We start from the raw sequence: 12,118 nt of genomic DNA on the forward strand, positions 1-12,118 counted from the left end.
GGGGGGGGGGTGCAGTATGGTACAGTAAGGCAAAGTACACCCAGAACCAACTGAGTGGCGCCTTCCTATCACAGGGAATACGGTAAAATGTAGGCAGGGATGTAATGTCTTTACGGTAGCTTCAGAGCAACCAGGCACCAAGAGCATCCTTGTTGCTGTTCCTTGTTGCTCCGTCACGTTGCTGTTCTTTGTTGAACTTTTACGTTGCTCTATCATGTTGCTTTTCTTTGTTGCTGTTTTCACGATGCTGTTCCCTGATGCTCTTTCATGTTGCTGTTCCGTGTTGCTCCTTCATGTTTCATTATCTTGTTGCTCTTTCACGTTGCTGTTCCTTGTTGCCCTTTCACGTTGCTGTTCCTTGTTGCTCTTTCACGTTGCTGTTCCCTGTTGCTCTTTCATGTTGCTGTTCCCAGTTGCTCTTTCATGTTGCTGTTCCGTGTTGCTCTTTCACGTTGCTGTTCCCTGTTGCTCTTTCATGTTGCTGTTCCTTGTTGCTCTTTCACAATGCCGTTCCCTGTTGCTCTTTCACGTTGCTGTACCCTGTTGCTCTTTCACGTTGCTGTTCCCTGTTGCTCTTTCATGTTGCTGTTCCGTGTTGCTCCTTCATGTTGCTGTTCCGTGTTGCTCCTTCATGTTTCATTATCTTGTTGCTCTTTCACGTTGCTGTTCCTTGTTGCTCTTTCACGTTGCTGTTCCCTGTTGCTCTTTCAGATTGCTCTGTCAGATTGCTGTTCCTTGTTGGTCTTTCACGTTGCTGTTTCTTGTTGCTCTTTCAGGTTGCTGTTCCCTGTTGCTCTTTCACGTTGCTGTTCTCTATTACTCTTTCATGTTGCTGTTCTCTATTACTCTTTTCACATTGCTGTTCCCTGTTGCTCTTTCACGTTGCTGTTCCCTGTCTCCTCCATGTGTTCCAGGATGGATGGAAACCTCTCAGTGTGGTCTTCCTCTCCGGTCTCCATGTCGCCCAGTGTCAACTCCTCAATCCCTCCATCCTGGGAGGCTCCGGCCTTCACCGTGGCGGCTCGTTGCCGGGTTGCTGCCACTCTGGTGTTGTTCGTCTTCGCTGCCATCAGTAACCTGTCGGTGTTGATCAGTGTGCGCTGGGGGCGGGGCTATCGACTGGCGGCCCACCTGCGGCCGCTCATTGCCAACTTGGCGTGGGCAGATCTGATGATGACCTTCGTGGTGATGCCTCTGGACGCCGTGTGGAACATCACGGTGCAGTGGTACGCTGGAGATGTCCTCTGTAAGCTGTTGTGCTTCCTCAAGCTCTTCGCCATGCACTCAGCAGCCTTCATCCTGGTGGTGGTCAGCCTGGATCGCTACCGGGCCATCCTCCATCCTCTGGACTCCCTGGACGCCGGGCTGAGGAACAGACGCATGCTGCTAGTGGCCTGGATCATGAGTCTGCTGTTGGCGTCTCCTCAGGTACCGTCCATCTTCACTTCCTCACTCAGCTCGTCATGACCGACGTCTTCTGTCATGAATGAACGTCTATTGGGTTCTGAATGATCCCACACTGCTCTCTACACTTTCATCTGTGATGATGATGAGGAGGAAGAGGAGGAGAAGAAAGAGGAGGAGGAGGAGGAGGAGGAGAAAAATTGTTAAGGCTCTTTTCCTGCTTGTGTCAGATTTTAAATTGACCATAACTGTGGTTGAACTGAAGGTTATTTTATCATTTAAATCCAGTAATAAAAATGTGTGGTTGGATAAATGATATCACAATTCCAGATGTTTAGGAGTGTGTGTTGAGAGCGGTGTATTTGTGTTCACCACATGCACACAACTCTTCATATACAGATAATATCACAGATACGATCCTGTGTTCTACACTGGGGTCTGGTCCTCCAGAAAGAACCAGGTTCTAGTTCTGGTCCAGAACCAGATTTAGCACCAGTTCTTTGTCTTTCCACCACCAAAGCTCCGGCCAATCAGGGGCTAAACTGGTGCTAAGCTGGTCCCACATCGTTGCTTAGCCAGAGTGGAGCCAGAGTGAAGCCAGAGTGGATCCAGAGCGGGGCCAGACCCGTCATCAGCAGGGGGCGGAGTTATCTCTGGAGTTATCACTACCTACGAGGAGGAAGAGACTCTGAACCAGCTCTCTGAAATCTACAGTGAACATGGAGCCCCGGAGAGGTTATAGAGAAAAAATAATAATAACATGGGAAGGAGATAATAAGATGTTCCCTCAAGTTAATGATACTATGGAAGGAGATCATTTCAAGGCGATGGAGGAGCCGTGGCTCTAATTGAAGTGTTGAGCTGCAGAGCTCCTGCTGTCACACTACGTCAGCTGGTGGATCTAGAATCAAGAATCAGTTTTTTTCAGGCTTTTCATGGTGACATCATTGTAACTAACTTCACCTCCAGGTCTTGTACGGCGTTCTGACCGCAGGCTGAGGTCTGCATGAGGCAGCAGGGGGCGCTCCGCTATGAGACGCTCCACAGAACTTCTTTATAATGAAGCCAGACTTCTGGTTCCTCAGGAACTACTAAACAAACTACAAACTACTGGAAATGAAAACTTGGAGTTTTTAGACATAAAATGAGCCTTTTAATGGCTTCATGTGAAAGAGAACTTTAATCAGAGTGTTTACCTAGGTTACCATGGAAACGGCTGTAGAGCAGTTCTATCATTCTACACCTCCATTCCTCCATGTTGAAGCTTTTGATTCAGACACGTCCAGAAATAAAGTGAAAGGAGCAGAAAGTCACTATGGAATGTTGGAATGGTGAAAAATAAGACCCAAACTCATTCAGGTTATTATTATTATTATTATTATTATTATTATTATTATTATTTTCTCTATGGCCACTCCGGGGTTCCAGGCTCTCACTGGCTCCATGACAATGGAAACATAATCACTTCTTTGGAGCTGCTCATTAAGAACTGAACTAGAACCTGAACCTGAACTAGAACCTGGTTCTTTTGGTGGACAAGCCCTACCAGAGTATTGTAAGTCCCTGCACTGTTTTATCACTCCATAGAATCACATAACAATACACACACACACACACACACACACACACACACACACACACACACACACACACACACACACACACACACACACACACACACACACACACACACACACACACACACACTGCTGGATCACTTTTTGCAAGTTGACCTGTTTTCATCTTTTCTCAGCAAATGTAACAAAACTTTCAGGTGTTTGTGCCGCTTGGACGCCATGTTTTCTGCTGACTGGACTGGTGTATGACATCATCAGGCACGTTGCGTACTTCGCGTAAGTTATGCAGCGTGTGTGATGATGTCATTCGCACCCACTGGAATCGAACCAGGAATCCTTCGCAAAATTAGCAAACGATTCAATTTAATCGAATCATTGGGAACCGGTTCTCAACAAAAAAGGTTTTAAATTCCCTTCCCTACTATTTAGAGTTGTGTGTTTAGAGGTGTGTGTTTAGAGGTGTGTGTTTAGAGGTGTGTTTAGAGGTGTGTGTTTAGAGGTGTGTTTAGAGGTGTGTGTTTAGAGGTGTGTTTAGAGGTGTGTGTTTAGAGGTGTGTGTAGAGGTGTGTTTAGTGGTGTGTGTTTGGAGTTGTGTGTTTAGAGGTGTGTTTAGAGGTGTGTATTTAGAGTTGTGTGTTTAGAGTTGTGTGTTTGGAGTTGTGTGTTTAGAGGTGTGTTTAGAGGTGTGTTTAGAGATGTGTGTTTAGTGGTGTGTATTTAGAGTTGTGTGTTTGGAGTTGTGTGTTTAGAGGTGTGTTTAGAGGTGTGTGTTTAGTGGTGTGTTTAGAGGTGTGTTTAGAGTTGTGTGTTTAGAGGTGTGTTTAGAGTTGTGTGTTTAGAGGTGTGTTTAGAGGTGTGTGTTTAGTGGTGTGTTTAGAGGTGTGTGTTTAGAGTTGTGTGTTTAGAGGTGTGTTTAAAGGTGTGTGTTTAGAGGTGTGTTTAAAGGTGTGTGTTTAGAGGTGTGTGTTTAGAGGTGTGTGTTTAGAGTTGTGTGTTTAGAGGTGTGTTTAGAGATGTGTGTTTAGTGGTGTGTATTTAGAGTTGTGTGTTTAGAGTTGTGTGTTTATAGGTGTGTTTAGAGGTGTGTATGTAGAGTTGTGTGTTTAGAGGTGTGTTTAGAGGTGTGTCTTTAGAGTTGTGTGTTTAGAGGTGTGTTTAGAGGTGTGTGTTTAGAGGTGTGTGTTTAGAGGTGTGTTTAAAGGTGTGTGTTTAGAGGTGTGTTTAAAGGTGTGTGTTTAGAGGTGTGTTTAGAGGTGTGTTTAAAGGTGTGTGTTTAGAGGTGTGTGTTTAGAGGTGTGTTTAAAGGTGTGTGTTTAGAGGTGTGTTTAAAGGTGTGTGTTTAGAGGTGTGTTTAGAGGTGTGTTTAAAGGTGTGTGTTTAGAGGTGTGTGTTTAGAGGTGTGTGTTTAGAGGTGTGTGTTTAGAGGTGTGTTTAAAGGTGTGTGTTTAGAGGTGTGTTTAGAGGTGTGTTTAGAGGTGTGTGTTTAGAGGTGTGTGTTTAGAGGTGTGTTTAAAGGTGTGTGTTTAGAGGTGTGTTTAGAGGTGTGTTTAAAGGTGTGTGTTTAGAGGTGTGTGTTTAGAGGTGTGTGTTTAGAGTTGTGTGTTTAGAGGTGTGTTTAAAGGTGTGTGTTTAGAGGTGTGTTTAGAGGTGGGTTTAAAGGTGTGTGTTTAGAGGTGTGTTTAGAGTTGTGTGTTTAGAGGTGTGTGTTTAGAGGTGTGTTTAAAGGTGTGTGTTTAGAGGTGTGTTTAAAGGTGTGTGTTTAGAGGTGTGTGTTTAGAGGTGTGTTTAGAGATGTGTGTTTAGAGGTGTGTTTAGAGTTGTGTGTTTAGAGGTGTGTGTTTAGAGGTGTGTTTAGAGTTGTGTGTTTAGAGGTGTGTTTAAAGGTGTGTGTTTAGAGGTGTGTTTAAAGGTGTGTGTTTAGAGGTGTGTGTTTAGAGGTGTGTTTAGAGGTGTGTGTTTAGAGGTGTGTTTAGAGGTGTGTTTAAAGGTGTGTGTTTAGAGGTGTGTGTTTAGAGGTGTGTATAAAGGTGTGTGTTTAGAGGTGTGTTTAAAGTTGTGTGTTTAGAGGTGTGTGTTTAGAGGTGTGTTTAGAGGTGTGTTTAAAGGTGTGTGTTTAGAGGTGTGTATAAAGGTGTGTGTTTAGAGGTGTGTTTAAAGTTGTGTGTTTAGAGTTGTGTGTTTAGAGGTGTGTTTAAAGGTGTGTGTTTAGAGGTGTGTTTAAAGTTGTGTGTTTAGAGTTGTGTGTTTAGAGGTGTGTTTAAAGGTGTGTGTTTAGAGGTGTGTGTTTAGAGGTGTGTTTAGAGATGTGTGTTTAGAGGTGTGTTTAAAGGTGTGTGTTTAGAGGTGTGTGTTTAGAGGTGTGTTTAGAGTTGTGTGTTTAGAGGTGTGTGTTTAGAGGTGTGTTTAGAGTTGTGTGTTTAGAGGTGTGTGTTTAGAGGTGTGTTTAGAGATGTGTTTAGTGGTGTCTATAGCTGTGCGCACACACACTCACACACACACACACACACACACACACACACACACACACACACACACACACACACACACACACACACACACACACACACACACACACACACACACACACAGATAGAGGATATGGAATTGTATTGACAATCTGTCATCATGGATTCCAATCTGTGTTCTTGTGATGCAGAACGTTCCTGAAGTTCTCGCAATGTCCAACTCACCAGAACAGGTTGACACTGAATCCACAAACATTCCGGTCCTCACATTGTAGCAGAATGCAAATGATCAGAACGTTACAGAATGCTACAGAATTTTACAAAATGTTACAGAACGTCATAAAACGTTACAGAACGTTCTAGAACGTTCTAGAACGTGTGACTATCAGACTGACATCACCTCTGATCAGAAATGAGTAAACAAACGTGATAATACGAACCCTTACACGGTTTGTTGTGTTCATGTCACTTTAATATTTTGAAGCTTGTGAACATCCTGTCAGGTCTGTGTCTGTCCCTGTGTGTCTCACCTCATGTCCCCAGTTAGCCAATGCCCTGTGTGTTCACCCGTCGTTGAGTTCCACCCGTGTTCTCCCCTTCCCAGTGTATTTAAGCCTCCCGTTCTCTGTTGTCTGGGTCAGTTCTGGTCCCGGTCCTGGCTCCCCAGTGGTTTTTTGGGGATTTTGACTTTTATTTCTTGATTTCGACTATTGTACTGCCTGGTGAGTCTGTCTGGTCCGCCTGCGATTCCTGACACCAATGTGTAACTAAGAAAATTGTATCACCAAATCAATTTTCTAAGCACGTTAACTTCCAAAGCTACGTTTTAGATTTCCACACGTTGTGTTCCACATTTTTAAAATGATGTTTTGAGAGAACCTTGAAAGCACATCATGAAGTCAACCTGTTTCTTTCTCTGTGTAGTTTGTGTTATTACGTCACAAACGCCTCATTTGTGACGTAAACACAAACCACAGTGTGTGTTTGACTGTGGCTGCATGAATCCTTCATTGCTCGTGTGTTTCCGCTCTCTCCATCCTCAGCTGTTCATCTTTCGGACCATTAAAGCTGAAGGAGTGGACTTCACTCAGTGTGTGACTCATGGAAGTTTCCGGTTCCGCTGGCAGGAGACGGCGTACAACATGTTTCACTTTGTGACGCTGTATGTCTTCCCCCTGCTTGTCATGACTTCCTGCTACACCCGCATCCTCACCAAGATCAATGGACAGATGCACAAAAGCAAAGGTGGAGCAAACATGGAGAGAACACACACACACACACACACACACACACACACACACACACACACACACACACACACACACACACACACACACACACACACACACACACACACACACACACACACACACACACACACACACACACACTTCTAGTAATTTGAAGGAGTTTGGAGGAGAGGAGAGGAGGATGTTTTCATCCTGAACTGAAAAGGAGAACAGATTCTCCTCAGTCCCGTCAGTAAGTTGAGATGAAGTCACGACCAGCAGCTGATCTCCATTAGTGAATCACTAAAAATCCATTCACTTGTTTTCTGGAGGAGGAAGAACAGAAGCTTCTGCTCTTTACTCACTAATTCATCCACTTTCACTCCGTCTGATCGTCTTCCTGCTCGTGCTGCAGTATCAATACTGAGCAGACAGTATTCCTCTTCCTCCTCCTCCTCCTCCTACTGTACTGTACTGTACCATACTATACCACAATGCACCCTACTATTGTATACCATACTATAGCGTACAATAATGCTGTGTACCATACTGTAATGTAGAACACCATGTACTGTACTTTACCATAGTATCCTGTACTACTATATAGTAATATACCGTATTGTGCTATTCTGTACTACATGACACGCTCAGTCAAACTGATCAGTCACTAAATCAACCAGAGCAAAAGTCTTCATCTTGATCACAGACTCGTTGAGTAGAAATCTGGTTTCTCGTTACCATTCACTACTTTTTGGTGAAATTCATTTTGATCAGAAATATTTTGGCAAATGAGGACATTACGATATATTTGACCTGACACACCTCTTGGTGATGTAACTTGTCTTTTTGAGTACAAAACCAATGTTCTAAGCTCTTACAACATTGACGAAGAGTTGATAAAATTATGCGGCCAATAAGAATTCTGGGAAAGTTATTTATCTATTTGAATTTGCTTTCTATTTAAAATCTGAAGTACATTACTGCAGTTGCTTTGCAGCAATTTGAAATCTTTTTTTTTTCAAGCGCACTGATTTCTTCTTTGCGTTATTTTTTATCAGGTCAGGTGTTTCCTGACCATTTTCAACTGGACTGGCTTCATTTGTAGCACAACAAACAGTGGAGTCTCTAACCGGATCCTTGTTGTATAAATTCAATACTTAAAACTAGGGATGTCCCGATCAGATCGGTAGATATCGGATCGGGGCCGATATTAGTGATTTGTGAGTGATCGGGGATCGGCAAATCCAGCCGGTCACCCCGCCGATCTAAAAAAAACAAAACAAAAATAAAACACGGTCCGCAACGTCCCTAATAACCAGAACAATCAGGGACTAGAAGCTCGGGTGGAGCTGCAGAAGCTAGAAGCAGGCGGAGCGGGGCCATAGACCTATAAAACTAGAGTTATATATAGAGGTTTATGTGTTTATGTGCAGAAGTCTACTTCTAAATTTCTATGTGGTCTGTCTTCTTCTGCTATTTTATTGTGTTTGGTGAGTCACAGCGCCCCTAAAGGCCTGGCATGTGTACTACATGCCCTGAAGCCTCGTGTTGAGCCGTGTTCATACTGAGGTGTGGACGGAGGTTTTTTGCGAGAAGGCCAGGGAGGACAAAGATAGTTTTTTCGTCGTGTGGATGTTCCCTCAGTTTACAACAACAACTAAAGAGAAAGAGAAGAATTTTGATTCAATAAGTGAGTTTTACAATAATTTCTAGGTTAACAAAGCTTCTGCCAATAGTGCTTCTAGCTTCAGATGTCTTAGTTGCTCCAAAAATAGACTATTGAGTAACTTTGCAATAGCAATGTAAGTATCGGATCGGGAAAGTATCGGAATTGGCCGATACTCAATTCTGAAAAATTAGATCGGTATCGGGGGCAAAAAAGTGTGATGGGGACGTCCCTACTTAAAGTTCTTCTACCAGAATCCACATGACAAAAATGTAGGAGCCAGTTTTTCTTTTAAAAACCTTCCTGAAGGATATTCCTCTTCACACTCAGACTAACTGGTATTTCCAGCATTTTATTTTGGCGGGACATCCCCGGTTTGTTGACGTCTCAGCGTCACAGAAACTCCTGAAGGTTCCCGAGGCTTCGTGTCACAAGATCCCGTTTGTCCACTGGATCTCTGCACATCTGGATTCTCTGTGGAAAAACTTTCAGTCTCACTACATCCAGACTTTCTCCAGGATTCAAGACTCTTTCTTTGACAAAGTCTGGAGGTTTTTCAAATGTTGATGTTCTGGCTGGAGCTGCCGCCATCTTCGATATCCCACAATCCCTTGGGGCAGGTTTCCCAAGATGGCGTCAGTCAGGAAACATCAACAGTTTTATGGTTTGTCTGGAAACTTCTGGTCCCAGTTGTTTTAAACTGGACATCGTTTAACCAGACGTTAAATACTTTTAACCGACCGGTAACTTTAACAGCACTGTTATCTTGTTGTTCAAACTGGGTTAAGTTTAACCAGGTGTTATCTTGTTGTTCAAACTGGGTTAACTTTAACCAGGTGTTATCATGACGTTAAAGTGAACCTCCACTAGCTGTTTACCAGTGGTTAACTCTCACCATGGTGTTCATGATACCAGTTGAACAAAGGAAGGACAGGGTGGAGCGAGGACTGAACTTTGATAGAGTCGCTACTGGAATGAAGAGTTCCGCCTCTATGGAGCTCCGGAGTGGATATAGGGAAAATATATATATAATAACGCATGGGAATGAGATAATAATGAATAACTGGAGACACTGAGTTACTATCTCCTTCCTCGTATTATATTTTTCACCAATTTCGCCTCCATCCCGTCATATTTGCTGCTCTGGAGCTTTAAAAGCCTCGTTTCCACGGAGCTCATTAGATCTTGGTGTTTTCTAACTAAAGCATGTGAAATACAGACGTGTTAAACTCTCCTTGGTCCAGAAAGAGAAGATCTCATTCTCATGTCTCTCCTCTTTATCATTAGTAAATCAGGCTGGGGCTTATTTTCACCATTCCAACATTCCATAGTGACTTTCTGCTCCTTTCACTTTATTTCTGAACGTGTTCAAAAGCTTCAACATGGAGGAATGGAGGTGTAGAATGATAGAACGCTGCTCTACAGCCGTTTCCATGGTAACCTAGGTAAACACTCTGATTAAAGTTCTCTTTCACATGAAGCCATTAAAAGGCTCATTTTAGCTCTAAAAACTCCAAGTTTTCATTTCCAGTAGTTTGTAGTTTGTTTAGTAGTTCCTGAGGAACCAAAAGTCTGGCTTCATTATAAAGAAGTTCTGTGGAGCGTCTCATAGCGGAGCGCCCCCTGCTGCCTCATGCAGACCTCAACCTGCGGTCAGAACGCCGTACAAGACCTGGAGGTGAAGTTAGTTACAATGATGTCACCATGAAAAGCCTGAAAAAAACTGATTCTAGATTCTAGCTCCACCAGCTGACGTAGTGTGACAGCAGGAGCTCCACCGTCACTACAATATTACTAAAGGCAATTAATCTGTGACCATGAGTAAAGAATCTCTCGGTCAGAGATTAAATGATCTCGTTCCCACGTTCTTATTATTTTCCTCTCTGGCCACTCAGTCCACTTTCTAGATGGTTCTCTCTGGATGGTTCTCTCTAGATGGTTCTCTCTAGATGGTTCTCTCTAGATGGTTCTCTCTAGATGGTTCTCTCTGGTCAAATTAAAAAAGAAGAGGCACCATGAAGCCTCTGATCATCCAACTCATCTTCCACTTTAACATCCTGGCAGCAGCGTAGTTTGTCATGGTTTATGGTAGTTTAATAGAGCAGATAAAAACACTGGCTGCCTCCACCACTATGTCATTTTCACTAACCGGTAAGGCTTAAGACATAATGTGGAAGAACGGAGACCTGAAAGTGGGCGGAGCCTTGGGCGGAGCCTTGGGCGGAGCGGCGTCAAGCTAACCAGTGACGTTAACCTCACAGTTAGCTTTGATGGCGACGTTAGCTAATGAGATGACTAACCATGTTTTAAACCGCGTATTTAACAGTTGGTCAGCCAACGGCAGGTTAAGGATTTAACCGTCTGAAGGAAATGAGAGGAGATGGTCTGGTTTTGTTTTATTCTCTGAGCAGAATCACTCCTTTATGGAAGGACAGTTTCCTGGCGGAGTAACTTTAATGTTAATTGCTCCAGTTGTAATTGAGGCCAGTGACCCTGAACCAATCATGAAGCCAGCATGTCGTCAGTCAAGAAAATCCCAAGTGAAAACTCAGGAGGAGACAAAGCTCAGAGAAATCAGATTGAGAGCAATTGAAAAGATTAAAAAGGGTTAATAAGAAAAGACAGGGGAGCAAACAGCCTGCAGGAGCAGTGCTGGTGTTCTCCCAGAGGTTTTCTGTGCAGTCCAGTTTGAAAGGGAGAATACACAATCAGACACAGGACGGTTGTAAATGGAACCTCTGGTTAAGTAATCATAAAAACTCCTCAGCTCTTGTATTTTCCTCTCAGGTTCTTTCTTGCTTATCAAGCACATCATCTTTTAACAAGTGAAAACTTTGCCTAGAACAGTCTAACGTCGTCCCTGCACTGAGCTGGATTTGTGGAATATCAATGTAAATAAATCAAAGTAAAGAATCATAATTTTTAACTTAGGTTCAACAAGTCCATTGTTATTTAATTGACAAAAGTGCCCAATCCTAAAACAGCTGATCACACATGAGTTGAGGGTGATGATTACTGGTTCTGAAATGCTTGTGTCTGTTTGTGTAGATGGGGAACCTGGCCTTCGACGCAGTGGAACCGACATGATTCCTAAAGCTCGAATGAAGACGCTCAAAATGACCATAGTGATCGTGAGCTCCTTCGTCATCTGCTGGACTCCATATTATCTGCTGGGGATCTGGTACTGGTTCCAACCAGACATCATCCAGAGCATACCGGAGTACGTGCACCACATACTGTTTGTCTTTGGTAACCTGAACACATGCTGCGACCCAGTCATCTACGGATTTTACACACCGTCTTTTCGCGCGGACCTTGCTGACGTGGCGGCCTGCTGCTGGCGCCGTAGGGCGAACGGCACCTCCCCTCGCTCGGTGGATCGTCTGTCTGGGAGATGTGCTGGAGCTGCTGAAGAGATGGAGTCTGATCTGAGCTCAAACCCACAGAGCAGGAACCCCTGATGGGAAAACGTTCTGTGAAGGGCAACTTGCTGCGATGGCATTGCTCACTCATGGAATCTACACACACCGAGTTCCTGATGATGACCAGGTGTGAACGATCACACCCACCATCACTTCAAAATGTTCTCCAGCTAATACCCAGGCTGTTTCCTGTGGCTCAGGCAGGTGACCCTTCTCATCCTCGTCCTGTTGAGTTCTCCTGGTTTGGTTTTTCCACTGGCTCCAGAGGAACTATTGACACAGGTCATGGAGGAGTGACCGTCTGCTTTACGGCAGAAAGGATCAGTGCTCCAGGGACATGGGACCAGTAGGAAAC

General features: G+C 43.9%; 1 protein-coding gene across 1 annotated transcript in view; it reads left to right on the forward strand.

The window, feature by feature from the left end:
* The window catches only part of gnrhr1 (gonadotropin releasing hormone receptor 1), a gene marked incomplete at both ends in the record, with an annotated part of 28,870 nt that extends 17,068 nt beyond the window's left edge, over positions 1-11,802 (forward strand). Inside the window, 4 exons of the mRNA XM_080485682.1 lie at positions 712-719; positions 915-1,428; positions 6,490-6,691; positions 11,390-11,802. Of these exons, the coding sequence (XP_080341808.1) occupies positions 712-719; positions 915-1,428; positions 6,490-6,691; positions 11,390-11,802 (1,137 nt within the window). The remainder of the gene's footprint in view (positions 1-711; positions 720-914; positions 1,429-6,489; positions 6,692-11,389) is intronic.
* Between the last annotated feature and the right edge of the window lie 316 nt (positions 11,803-12,118).

This window comes from Lipophrys pholis (assembly GCF_963383615.2).
Source record: "Lipophrys pholis genome assembly, chromosome: 17".
Lineage (NCBI taxonomy): Eukaryota > Metazoa > Chordata > Actinopteri > Blenniiformes > Blenniidae > Lipophrys > Lipophrys pholis.